Genomic DNA, 14,410 nt, shown 5'->3' with positions numbered 1-14,410 from the left:
GTCATCAACCTCAGTGACTTAGTTAGGGCCATCTGCCATTACAGCATCATTTTCCTTGTGGTCATCATCCACAATGACTTTAACGTAAATCACCAAGTTAGATGTCAGTCCATGACATAGTCGCAGGTCACATCGATTCAATTAAGGGTCCATGCCGTACAACCACTATGTGGCACATACCAGTTTGACTGCCTTAATTATACCAAGAGTCCAGAGCTTGTGCTACGGGGACTGGATCATCATGATTCATTATGAAGGTACATGCAGTCTTACATGGCAGCTGATCTTAGGGATCTCCAGACTTTCTTTATTTCACTCTTAACTTAAGACATTGGTTTCTAGTAAGGATGCCCCCTCTGGCAGTTGAATTAAGGTCTCCAAAGACAGTATCTCTCATCAGCGTTACGTTTGTTATTAACTTTTTTACGGACAAGACTGAGTTCGTTGATAGTGCAGTTAAAATGTCATGTGTTTCTTCGACTTCATCGTCAAGGGTCAATAAACAACCATTTCTTTGACTCGATTCTTCTCATTTAGTATATAGTTTAAATTACTGAAACCCACCTCTTACCTAAGCAAGTGATGAAGAACCCGTAAACAACCCAAGAGAAAGATCTCATGCCAATTTGCTAATAGGTAAGGAAGGTAAGTATCCTGCGAAGGACCTTAAAGGTTTCAATATGTATGTATGTACGTACGGTATGTATGTAATTTTGAGTTGTCAGCTCAAAGGCTGGTTGGATCCTCCATAGATCTGCCATCAGTTGTCATAGGTAGTCTAGGTGTTGCTGAAAAATATACATTTGTAATTAACTGGAACTAGAAAAGATGTCTTAAATCTTTGAATACACTGTTCTAGCATTTATCTTTTACTTGTGTGATAAAACCTTGGCAGAAAACATTCAGGTTAGCCACTGAAATTCACTCTGGCATGGGATTGAAACTGTACACTTTGGTATGAAAGTGTCTTCTTGTGAATGACTTAGCACAAAAGGGTATGAGGATAGATTTATACATATAGGCTTCTGTAGTCAAGAAGAAAATGCATACGCACTGAAGACAAAAGCTCAACTAGGATATTCTGGTATTTAGTACATTCTACATTCATAACAAAGTGCATATTGGTCAGATGTATAGGTCCACTGTTCCTTGTTGAAAGTCCACATGGTAATATTTTACACATTAAAAATATATTAAAAATAATAAGCAAAAGAAACAAGCTATACTTAACAAGGACAACTCAAGGTAATATGAACAGATGGAGAACAGGGTGTGAAAGATGCTGGACAACCCTACCCGGGAACGTAACCTGGTGACGCTTAAATTCTTGGAACTCAGGCAATCAAGTTCCTTAAAATAGTGTGTATTAAAAATAATCAACTTAACTTCTGAAACAGATTAAAAGGGAGATTGCCCAAGGACATTAACAGGCATAGCTGATGCTGGAAATTAGATCTATTGTTAAAATACCCAAATTCTTGACACACAAAATTCTTAATTGAACTATTTCACTGTGGAATTATGCACAGGCACTTGGGTTGGTGGTCCTATGTTCAGAATCCGGGTGATGTTCTGTGAACCAAATAAATGCCATTGGGTTTAAAAGTAATATCAAAGGAATTTAAAATTTTAGAAACAACGGTCAAACAGTAACAAATTAGAAAACAAGTAAGCTAATGGACATCAAGGGGATTCTAAAGACATGGCCCTGTAAATAAAAAACCTATTTCGGAATTGAAGATCCCCGTAATTCAATGGGCTTGCCCCATTCTACTGGAAACAGGCAAACAAAAAAAAGTATGACATTACTTTTATATTACGATTTACATGGCAAAAGTGCCTGCTTCCAAATAAAAATGCGTCACAGCGCTGAAAGCGCTATTTCAACCAAGTTAAATCATCGAAGATGCGAGACTGGCCCTGACAATTCCTGCAAGAGAAACAAGCTAATTTAAGAAATAATAATGAAAATAAAATTGACCTTATCCCCATCAGGCCAGACTCCCCTTTGGAGCGAGAGCTCGCATGAATAGCGCACGCTCTGACTGTTAACCAAGATCCAAATTGAAGCACTAACATCGCGTCTTAGGATATAAACCCATCCCCAGTTTGCACGCAGTACCCATCCAAAACAAGGGAAGCAGCCAGCCAATCACGTGCAGAATTTGACCGGAGCAGACTACGCATATATTTAACACAAGGCTAGAATGTTCTCGCACCCCCTGACTGTTGCCAGAACACTTTGAAACTTACCAGAACCAAGCATTCTGGCATCATTCCCACACTCTCTGATGTTCTCCAGAACACCAGAGACAAGACTTGTTTCTGGCACCAGCAAGACATGAGAACTGCAGAGCCAGTCCTTCCATAGGGTGCCCAAACAGTCCCTCTCTACATCTTGCTGTGTAGTACTCAGACTCAGGTTTCTTTATAATAATTATCTGCAGAACAAAGATTCCTCCCCCTCCTTTACACATCCAACCCCAAAGATAATTTTATATGCATATTATAAACTGGTACACAATAAACAAGAAAACATTGAAAGAGTAAAAAGCAAAAAATTCATCTATCTTCTAACTTACTATGTTACCATGTTCACCATTCATGCCCATCCCAGAATAAAATCAACAACAACAATGATGATAATAATATTAATAATAATAATAATAATAAATAATTATATGTTATATTTGGCATTTAAACTCTTCTCTGAGTGAAACCAGTATTATGTTGTCACTTTCAGCAGTCAAATTCACTTTAATTCTGGAGGGATTGTTAACAGGTCAGAAAATAAGTTTCCTTCTTTTATTACTCCTAAAACACATTCAGCATTTGCAACTTACATAGGCCTACTGTCTTGCATGTAGACTCACTGCACTGACTAGTCACAGGGACAGTATAAAAATAGTTAAAATTCTAAATAGATGTTCAAAGGAAGAATATGCATAATCATTCAATTCATGTGTGTGTGGGGGGGGAACCTACTTGGAGCAATGCTGTGCTGTGCTGTGCTGTGTATTTGCAGGTGGTTGAATTATTATGAAAACATGCAGTGAGGCTATCCGCATCAGGACTGCCATGGGGTATCACAATTCACAACATAACACTAGTGACACAGTTCATTGAAGAATGCCTATTGGTTTCATTTGCTGCTCACATAAATCAGATAGCAAAATACCTCACCCCCCTTTATCATGCATTCAATAGCTTCACAATATTTGTATTGTCTCTGCAGTTAAGATTCCTTTGCACTAAGGGGGTTGTTAATGCTTAAAATTCTGTTCTGTCCACAGGCATATGTACAATATATGAAGTTTGCTCGGCGTGCAGAAGGCATTAAGTCTGCCCGCACCGTTTTCAAGCGTGCTCGAGAGGACTCACGCTCAAGATTCCATGTATTCGTAGCTGCTGCACTTATGGAATACTACTGCAGTAAAGATAAGAACATTGCCTTTAGGATCTTCGAATTGGGTCTCAAGAAGTTCTCGGATAATCCAGAATATATTTTATGTTATATTGACTATCTCTCTCATCTCAATGGTAAGTTAGAATCTAGACATAAAATTATTAAATGCCTATTACTTTACAGGGTTGACAGAAAAATGCCTTCTTTTATTTCTATTGAATAATACATATTTATTATATTTAAAACTTTTCAAAATCAAATGGCTGTACTCTCATCATTAGGGTGCTGATTTTTATGTACCCTAATTACTTTTTTTTTTTTTTTTTTTTTTTTTTTTTCGTTGCATGTGTCTGTCTGAAAATTCAAAATGTAGGCAAATTAGGCTGCTAAGGTCATTGTACAGTAAAACCTGTCTTACACAGATACTCTATTAAGCAGAAACTTGCCTTTAATGGGAAGTTACATCAGTCTCTTGATTTGGACATAAACTCTAATCCAAATCACTCTGGATTAGGTGGAAATTGTCTAACATGGAAAAGGAAGCCAAAATATGCCCTTGAGTGGAAAATTTCCAGTCCTCCTAGCAGATCTTTAGCAATATTTTAACCATCCTATACATTCTGGATGGTCTGTGATGCAAGAACAGGTACTGCGTGTAGCATAGTACATTCTTTCTTTCCCATTGTCTTTGTTTCGGAGATCCCTGGTATTCACCATCTGTGGTACAGTAGTTCTCTCTACAAGAAAAACAAGAAAGGAGAAATGATTGATTGTAGATTGAAGACTTATCAAGATGTCATCAGAAGATTAAAGGAGCTACAGGAATTCACCCTGTGGTGGAATTATGCAGGTATGTTTGTTGTAATTTCTGAGGCTAAAGTTTTAGTGTAAAGTCAGACAATCAATTCACTGAATTGAGAAAATTCTATTTGACTACTGGATAATGTATAGTACTGTACCGCTAAGAAAAAGTATCTATGTTTTGTGTTCTGATAATGTTTGATGTGTATTCAAGTGTCTGTTGTAAATAAATGGAGAATTTACACTATTTTCTAGTACACTTTCATTAAACAGAAACCTGGCTGTAACAAAAAATGTCCCAGTCCCTTGCAATTCTGTTTAAGACAGGTTTTATTGTGTTCATTTTTAACACTACATTTTTTTAAATACTGTATTTCAAAATTTCTACATATTAAAAATAAGTACATAAAATTTACATCCACACCAAATGTTTAATTAAACACATTGCAGAGAGAACTATAAAAACATCAGTGAGGAATGTGCAGTATTCTTACAGAATATTCTAAGACTGCAACTTCGACTGGTTTCCAGAAAGCATAAACAACTACTGGACTTTCACTCCTGGAATCAGTTGATATCTGTGATGCAAAAAGTAAACCAAGTGCTGTCAATGAAACTAATGGTGAACAAGTCATGAAAAAATTCAAAGCAATCTTTCAAGTAATCCAGTTATGCCAGTTTATCTACTGTTAGCCAAATCCTCAGTGATGTCAAGTGAGAATTTCTGGTGTATAAGAAATTCCAGTTGCTGACAAAACTTATCTCCAGGAAACATGAAAAGATATCTTGTAGTATCTCATGCCTTGATTAACTTGAGAATTGCATCAGTAATTATTTTGACTCACTGAATGTGTAGTTTGGTATGAAAGTAATCTTCATAAACTATTTTTGAATAGCAATAATTTTAGACTTGTGTATAATTTTGATATTACATATGTAGTAAGTTACATATTTTGGAGTTTTCTATTATATATTTATGTACTGTACATATGTCTGGCCAATTAATCTGCTATGATAATGGAGTAAACCATACAGCCAGTGTCTCCACGCCGAGTGTTGGGTGGCGGTAAATAGCCTGACCCACTATAAGGACCAACGGCTAAGGGCGGAGGAGTCCTTATAGAAGGGAAATGGGCCCTCAGTGGAGGAATGCCACTGAAACCCCATATCAGCTGTAGCATTTGTACTCCAGAGGAGTGGCTACAAAAGGCGTTTGTTCTCCTTGTTAGGAGCGGCCTACAAGTTTCGGCTGGCAGTAGCTCTAAAATGCCTTTGGGAGTGGCAAATCCTTCGTAATAAAAGCCTATATGATGACAAGTGTACTGAAGCCTTGGAAAATGCTCGGGCGTTCCCCACAAGCGACGTGCAAAATGCTAGGGCATTCCCCACAAGTGACGTGCAATTCTTGTGATGCTGGGAGAAATGTGAGAAATGGGTGACCAGAAACCAAATACATCAAGATAGTGACCATCAATGTAGCGACACTAACAGGGAAAGTGGAAGAAATGGTAGTGTTTATGGTTGACAAAGATATAGCATTGTTGGGAATCAGTGAGACCAAATGGAAAGGGAAAGGTGAGAGGAAACTAAAGAAAGGACACACCTTATACTATAGTGGAGGAAGAGAAGCCAGAAATGGTGTAGGTCTGATAATTAGAAAAGACCAAAAGGAATACCTACAATTGGTGGAAAACATAAATGACAGGTTAATTAAGGTCAGATTGAGACTTGAAACTGGTGTTACAGATATAATTCAAGGGGGGTATGCTCCACAAACAGGAAATACAGATACTGATCTAGAGGAACACCTTGAATATCTGGAAGACCATATACAGGACAAACAGGTTGTGATCATAGGAGACATGAATGTCCAAATAGATCAGGAAAGAAAAGGAGATGAAGAGATTATAGGTCCATTTGCATATGGGAAGAGAAACAAGGCTGGAGATATTTTGGTAGACTTTTGTAGAAGAAATGAGTTGATCATTGGTAGCACATGGTTTTGAAAGAAAAACAGTCAGAAGATAACAAGATATAGTTGGGATAACAAAATCAAAACTCTGATAGATTACATTTTGGTCGAGAAAGGTAACAGGAAAATGTTGGCAGAAGCAACAGCCCTCCCAAGTGAATCTTTCAAAGGAGATCACGGAGTTGTGATAGGTAAGTTAAAGATGGGAAAGATACAAAAGATTAGGCAGAGAAAGCTAAGGGTGTGAAAATTGCAGGAGAAGGAAATAAATGAAGAGTTCCAGACACACATTAAAACAAGTATACCTAAGGAAGACATCAGAAGGGTCGAAGAAGAATGGGCATACTTTAAAACAGTCATGGTCGAGTCTGCAGAAAAGACCTGTGGAAGAGTATCAGGAAGGAAGAAAGATCAAGATACGCCCTGGTGCAATGACAGGCTAAAAGATATAGTTAAAAGGAAGAAACAAGCTTGGAAAAGATGGCTGAGAAACAGAATAACAGAATGCAAAACAGAATACAGGCACTGCAAGAAGGAGTGCTCCAAGGTGCTTCAAGAAGTGAAAAAAGAAATGCTGGCAAAATTTCACTGAATCTCTGCAAGAAGATACAACTGGAAACAAAAACATCTTATTCCAGTGGATTAAAAAGAAGAAAAACCCAGGTGAAGGTGCTAACTTCATTAAAAATGAACAGGAGGAAGTGATGACACAGAAGCAAGATATATTGCAGAGGTAGGGAAAATACTTTGAACAGCTTTACAATGTGCAAAATACCTCGATGGCTTGATAAGCCATGGCCCTTCATGGCTGTTGCACCATGGGGTTTGGTTTTATGTGTACATATGGATGGACAGATGGGTGGACGGAGAGGGATGGACGGACGGGCGCATGCTCCAACATTCTTCACTGTTTACCAAGCTGCCATGCTATATGGGACATCTGCAGACAACCAAGTTGTAAAGGTCACATATCGCTGTGTTGGGGGACTGTTCAGTCTGGCTAGACTTTGCTCCCAAAAGTTCACTAAGATTACCTCTTTTACGGAATAGCAACATGCAGATGATGCTGCTACTGCAACTCCTCTCGTACCTGAGGAGCTGCAATAGTTTGTCAGTTCTTTCAAGAGTGCTTGCGATCGTTTTGGTCTCTACTGGAGTAGGTTGGCCACTTCTTATATCTAAGAAGTACCGGTAACCTCTCAAAAACACTAACAGCTCATAAGATGTGGATAGGAGAATTGGTGCTGTCAACTCAACTTTTGTATGTTTATTCCATCATGTCTTCATGAATAAGGACCTTACAGTGCGTATCAAGATCATGGTTTACCGTGCTATTGTCATATCAACATTGCTTAATGGTTGTGAAACGTAGACCCTGTTCCATCAGGATATCAAAAAGCTAGAGCACTTCCGTCTGCAAAAACTTAGATCGATCTTGAACATCAAATGAGTGGACCATGTCACCAACCTTGCAGTTCTTGAACCATCATTGGCCATCATCTCAGATGGATAGGACACTTCGGTTGCATGAGTAATACCAGGCTTTCTCATCAACTCTTGTATGGTGACCTGTGCTCTTGCACAAGTCTTCACGGAGCCCCTTTGAGGCATTTCAAGGATCAGCTAAAGCACACTATGAAATGAGCTGGAATTAACACTCAATCCTGGGATATACTTGCTGAGAATCGTACACTTTTGCACCACACTGTTTCTACATCAGTTACTGTGTTTGAAGAAGAAGGACGTAGACATGAAGAGGCTAAATGACAAGCACGGAATCTCCATCAAGCTCAGCCCCGACCTCCCTCAGCCATTCCATGTGATTTGTATGGACGTATGTTTCATGCCAAGATTGGGCTACTAAGTCATATGAAACATATTCACAAAGAATTGTGAGTGTGAAAATGTAAACTGCTGAAGAATATGTTTACTCAGATATGAGTTGCACCTGCCACTGCAGCTAATATATGTGTGTGTGTATGTACGTACGTACGTATGTATGTATGTATGTATGTAATGTAATGTAATGTATGTATGTATGTATGTATGTATGTATGTATGTATGTATGTCCCGATTCAGGATTAATTCCCTTACACAACTCTTTAACCCTTTATCAATGCAGCATGTTTGCCACCTCAAGGTTCAAATCTCAGTTTGGCATGATTATGGATTACATGTTCCTGATTCTTTTTTTTCTGTCTTTCCTCTTTAAACTTTCTTTATTTCTATCATAAGGTTTCTGAAGTCTTGGTGTGTTGTCCGTAGGTATTGTACTATGATCATCTTTATCAAGAGTGCTCTTAAATCACATCTAGGAAACTAAGGGAAAATAGTGATGATTTTCTGTGTACTACTCTTGTCTTAGGACTGCCCTGTGTAAATTTTACATCATTTTTTACTTGGTCTAGCTATCTCTCCCAAGGTCTTCCAACAGATCTTTTAACAGCAACCTGATTGTGCAGCCGTTGTTCTGCAGCTCTTTTCAATGCTCTTATTACATGCCCAAAACTATCATAAATGTTCTATAGTAACAATTTCCATTAAGGTTTGGTCTTGTCCAACTTCTTCCTTTATCCTGTCATTTCTCACTAACTTCGCTAGTTTTTGGAACAGTACTCTCTGGCTGTTACCCCGTTATGGTAATGAGTAGATTGTACAGCCAGCGTCTCAGTACTGAGTGTCAGGTGGCGGTAAATAACCTGTTCCGCTAAGGTGACCAACAGCTTTGGGGGAATGAATTTCCTTAGGCAAGGTGATGGTCCCCTTAGTATAGGAAATGTCACTGCAACCCATCGAGTAGCATCTGATCTCAGGTTAGGGGTGTGTTTATACTCCATGTTAGGAACAGCCTGATCACCTGCTGGCAGTAGCTCAAAAATGCCTATGGGAATTGCAATCACACTGTAATAAAACCATAAAATGAAAATGGCACTTTTAAATCAGCTTCAGAAAGGGCTATGGTATTCCCCGGAAGCAATGTGCAGTTCTTATGTAGGGGAAACTGTTGTAAGTGGGCGACCATTAGAGAACATTATGAAGGTGGCAATAATCAACTTCATGTCACTGACTGGGAAGTCAGAAGAGGTGATTGATTTCATGGAGGAGAATATAGCTATGATGGGACCGAGTGAGGAAAAAGAAAGAAGCAGTTAAGTAAGGGATACACTCTCTACTGGAGTGCAGGACATAAGGCAAAGAACGGAGTCGGGATAATAACCAACAAGACCTGGGATGAATATGTAAATAAAGTGGACTACATAAGCGATAGAATAATAAAGATACAATTAAGGTCAAAGAATGGAGTAAATAATTTCATTCAGGTGTATGCACCCCAGATTGGATGCTACGTAGAAGATATGGACAAATTCCTGGAGACACTGGAGAGAGAGAAATAAATGTAGAGGTGACTGTCATGGGAGACTTTAACGCAATAGTGAGATGTGACAGAAAAGGAATGGAAGAAGTAATTGGACTTTTTGTTATGAAAAGAGAAATGAAGAGAGAGAGAAGTTGGTGGATTTTTGTGTGAGAAATGGGTAAATGTGGGGAATACGTAGGTCAGGATGAAGAGTAGCAGAAAAATTACAGTATATGGATGGGAAACAGTAATTGATCACTTCTTGGTCAAAAGGGCAAGTTGTAGACAGTTGTTAGATGTAGCAGCCTTGCTTGAGGTAGCCTTAGATGGAAACCATAAGAGAAAAGAAAATAAAAGTATGGAAATTAAGAGAGATGGAAGTAAGAGAAAAATTCCAATATAAATTGAAATAACACATACCCAGAACTGAGGTGGAGGGTGTCAATGTGGAATGGGACATGCTCAAGAAGGCATTTGTAAGTTGTGCAGAAAGTGCTTGTGGCAGAATTGTTGAAAGAGTGAAAGATAAAGAGATCCCATGTTGGAATGAGAGGGTAAGGAATGCAGTGATATGTAAGAAATCATGACAAGTATGGAATAGGGATAAAACAGAAGAAAGTAGAAAAAAGTATCAGAAAATGGAAAAGATGCAAGAAAGTAGTAAGTAAAAGAAGAAAAGCTGGGAAGGATTTACACAAAAGTTGGAAGAGGATATATGTATTATATATAGCAATAAAGGGATGCTATATGGACTTGCAAAAAGGTTAGGGTTGTGAAACTGTGGGCTTGCATCTGGAAGATAGTGGGTTCGAACCCCATTGTCGGCAGCCTTGAAGATGGTTTTCCGTGATTTCCCATTTTCACACCAGGCAAATGCTGGGGCTGTACCATAATTAAGACCATGGCTGCTTCCTTCCCAATTCTAGGCCTTTCTTATCCCATCATTGTCATAAGACTTATCTCTGTCAGTGCGACATAAAGCAAATTGTAAAACAAAAAAACAAAAAGGAAGAGAAAAAAAGAGCCCATACAAAGCAGGTGAAAGGTAAAAAGGTGAGATAATAACATAACCAGAGGAGATAAGGAAAAGATGGGGTCGGTTTGCATGAAGCATTGTGACTCCAAGCTAACCTGACACTCATTGCGGGGCTGCACGCATGACGGAACACGGAAAGATAACATTAATAATACTATAACATGTTTATACTCATTTTCCCAGTAGGATTTTAAGAGTGTTGTAGAATGAAGTGCCGTTAACGAAGACAAGCGCTATGGTATAGTTTAAATACGAGTAAAGGTAGAAAGTATTGGCATAATAGACCACGGGCATTAAATTTCATGTCTTTATTTCTCTAGGTCAGGAAAATGGTAAACAGATATTGATGGTAAATCATCAATTTTATATGACTAAAACCATGAAAGATGAAAACAAATTTAACATGGGTAAAGCCAAGAAAAATAAACAAAATTCTAACCTGGATAAAACCATTAAAATAAACACAGTGAATGAAGCCTTAACGAAACCTATGATGCCTAAATTATCATTCACACATGTTCCACGTGGGATGGTAAGGCACATCCAGGCTATGAACGATACCAGCCTCATCTTCTTATTCGTATTCTTCTTCCACCACTTGTTCCACATTCTGGTGGGGTCATGAGTGCAGATTGTATATTACTTTTATATTTTCACTGTGAGTGGTGATATCATCTGGAGAGATTTTTCATTGAACTGGCTTTATGTTTGTCATAAATATGTAATTTAAGTCCAAATTGGCAGTTATTGAGTATTCTATCAGAATATGCTGAATATGTTATAATGATTATTATAATAATACTGGTAAAATTTGTAATAATACTAGAGGAACCATGCTGCTCATTATGAATAAGTGAAATAATGTGTCTTGATATGAAATTGCTCCATGCACTGCCCAAGTAATTTCTTCAATAGGATTTATATTACCGTACCTGTTAATTTTGTGTCAACGGAATTTTTGTAGATTTCCTTATTGTGACATTGATTGACATTTTATGAACTATTTTGTTGTTTTAGAGTTATTGTGTGTTTAATTAAAAGTTTTAGATTAGGTATTTTGTTTTGCACGGAAGTTTGTCCTTGTTGAAGACCATACTGTCTGGGAAGTAGCTGGTCCTTTTAAACAATTAATAAAAATACGTGATAATTGCATGTATTTATCCATAGTTCTCACAATTCAAACTGTCCGCAATTAACCTAGCAAACCCGAGAACTGTGGATTCAACACTGATCTCGAACATTTTGGACATTTTCTTTTTCAACCTTCTGACTCTCATGCCAATGGATGCTGAAATTGGACTTAAACAACATTATTATTATTATTAATTTTTTTTTTTTGCTAGTTGCTTTACGTCGCACCGACACAGATAGGTCTTATGGCGACGATGGGACAGGAAAGGGCTAGGAGTGGGAAGGAAGCGGCCATGGCCTTAATTAAGGTACAGCCCCAACATTTGCCTGGTGTGAAAATGGAAAACCACGGAAAACCATTTTCAGGGCTGCCGACAGTGGGGTTCGAACCTACTATCTCCCGAATACTGGATACTGGCCGCATTTTAAGCGACTGCAGCTATCGAGCTCGGTAAACAACATTCAGAGTGTCACAATTCATCTCAGCAATCCTGAAAAGTATGGATCCGACTCTAATATTTTTCAGCGATTTTTACATGTCACTCCTTCCCAACCCTCAACCCTAGGGGTGCTGGGGGGGGGGGGGGTCTTACCTCCACAGTTTTTTTTTTTTTTTTTTTTCTTCTAATAGTAAGTCATATGTGTACCAAGTTTGGTTGAAATTGCAGGTTTGTCTATAGTCTCCGTGATTTTTAATTGTTTAGCTTCGCTGATATGTTTATGTAAAGATGTTACTCCTTAACTCTATGAAACCAGCAAAGTACAGAATGTATTGTGAGCAAAGGAAATCCTTCACCAGCAATGATTGGAATGGTCATTTAATGATTTAATTTTAGGATTACTCAAAGTTGACTGAAATTAGAGTCCTATCAATGCCTGCCAATTCACCAGCGGGAAATTCCAATCCAGTATAATGGGTGGACAGACAGGACAAAGCTGTTTTTAGTAATTTTTTAAATATATATGGATAATAATTATTACTAACATATTATTACTAGAATATTTTGACATTTTTTTCTAAACTCATATGGAGGGATGTGTTCACTTTTGCATGCTTCTGTGATAGTAGTGTGATGAGTTGTGTGTATATAATGAAAATGAAAATCCACAGCTTGTTTCCAGTCATTTGACTGGGTCAGGAATGGAATGAATGAAGTCTCCCATCTAGTGGCGAGGACAGGAATTGTGCTGGTTGCCGAAGCCTGTCGCAGTCTTCTGGGGCAAGGATTACTGAATGACAGATGAAATGAAATGATATTGGAGAATGTTGCTGGAATGAAATATGACAGGGAAAACCAGAGTACCCGGAGAAAAACCTGTCCCACCTCTGCTTTGTCCAGCACAAATCTCACATGGAGTGACGGGGATTTGAACCACAGAATCCAGCAGCGAGAGGCCGGCACACTGCCTCCTGAGCTATGGGGGCTCCCTGTGTATATAATAATAATAATAATAATAATAATAATAATAATAATAATAATAATAATGATGATGCTGATAATCCAGAGTCCTGAGACTTTCATAACCATGATGTCGTTTTTTGAAGGGAAGGGGATAAGACTGATAGCCAATAATAGAATACTTATTATCCCAGTCAGCAACAATTTTTGCAACAATGTACAAATGCAGCTCATGATAATGTTTTTTATTTTGATATAAACAAAATGAAACCGATCTAAATATGAAATTTTCATCACCTAGTATACATACAATCCTTCTGGTTTCCATGACAGTAAATTAAGTGGACAATGTTTGTAACAAAGAAGTGACGGGGAAGAGACCAGTAGGAATTCCAAAATGTGAAATGGGAAGAGGTAGAGGAACAGAAACTCTACTCTGACAGAAAGAAATGGTCAGCGTTTGAACACCACACCAGGGAAACTGGAGCTGCAAAATGATGATGATGATGATGATGATGAATGTTTGTGTAGTCACAAATGATCTTTGCTCCAATACGGCTGATGATGACCCCTAGATGGGTCGAAACTAGTACCGTGTAATTTGTAATTTTGTGAATATATTGTAGTATTGAAAAGGTGGAAACGTTTACATTGTTATTATTATTACTTATATATTATTCTCAGTTCAATACGGACCAAAAACATGAAATTCATAACCATCAATGAAATACTCTTGACAAACCACGGGTCTATAGCTGACCGCTCAGTTTTGTAGACTACATACAGCGAGGAAACGTCATATCATGCATGTGCGCCCTTTAGAATTCCTGTCACAAACATGCCTGGCATTGGACCAGCAGGTGGCCTTGAAGTACTGGCGAGCACTTTGGCCAATCAAAATACTACATTTTTCTTTAACAATTTAAAAATATATGGCAAGAAATGTTTATGCTTTTAAAGACACTCTGCTAATCTACAGACCAAGGGCTTTCGTCAGAATGCTTTACGATGTCAATGGGTTCAGCCATTCTCTCAAACTCGCGATAACAAAAATCAGCCTAGTGTTTTAAGTATATAGATTCTTTATACACTCACCGGTTTTTCATTTTATCTTGTGAAAATAAATGTTGGCGATTGTTTAAGAGTATTCTGTCAGAATATGATGTTATTATTAACAATAATTGGTCAAAATGTGCCATATTATTATACTGAATGCATTTACCAGTCATTTATTTTATGTAGTTCAATTTCAGGTTGGCAAACATTCAGCCAGAATATATTACTATTGTTATCATTATTATTACA

The 14,410-nt window shown here is 37.9% G+C and overlaps 1 protein-coding gene across 2 annotated transcripts in view; it reads left to right on the top strand.

Moving 5' to 3' along the window:
* The window catches only part of su(f) (cleavage stimulation factor subunit su(f)), a 455,931-nt gene that overhangs the window by 326,851 nt on the left and 114,670 nt on the right, over window positions 1–14,410 (top strand). For both annotated transcript variants that reach the window (XM_067142809.2, XM_067142802.2), the window contains exon 9: window positions 3,294–3,540. In XM_067142809.2, the coding sequence (XP_066998910.2) occupies window positions 3,294–3,540 (247 nt within the window). The remainder of the gene's footprint in view (window positions 1–3,293; window positions 3,541–14,410) is intronic.

Source organism: Anabrus simplex, chromosome 1 (assembly GCF_040414725.1).
Source record: "Anabrus simplex isolate iqAnaSimp1 chromosome 1, ASM4041472v1, whole genome shotgun sequence".
NCBI classification, from domain to species: Eukaryota; Metazoa; Arthropoda; class Insecta; order Orthoptera; family Tettigoniidae; genus Anabrus; species Anabrus simplex.
The sequence above is the reverse complement of the archived record's forward strand: the minus strand, read 5'-3'. Positions and strand labels throughout refer to the sequence as shown.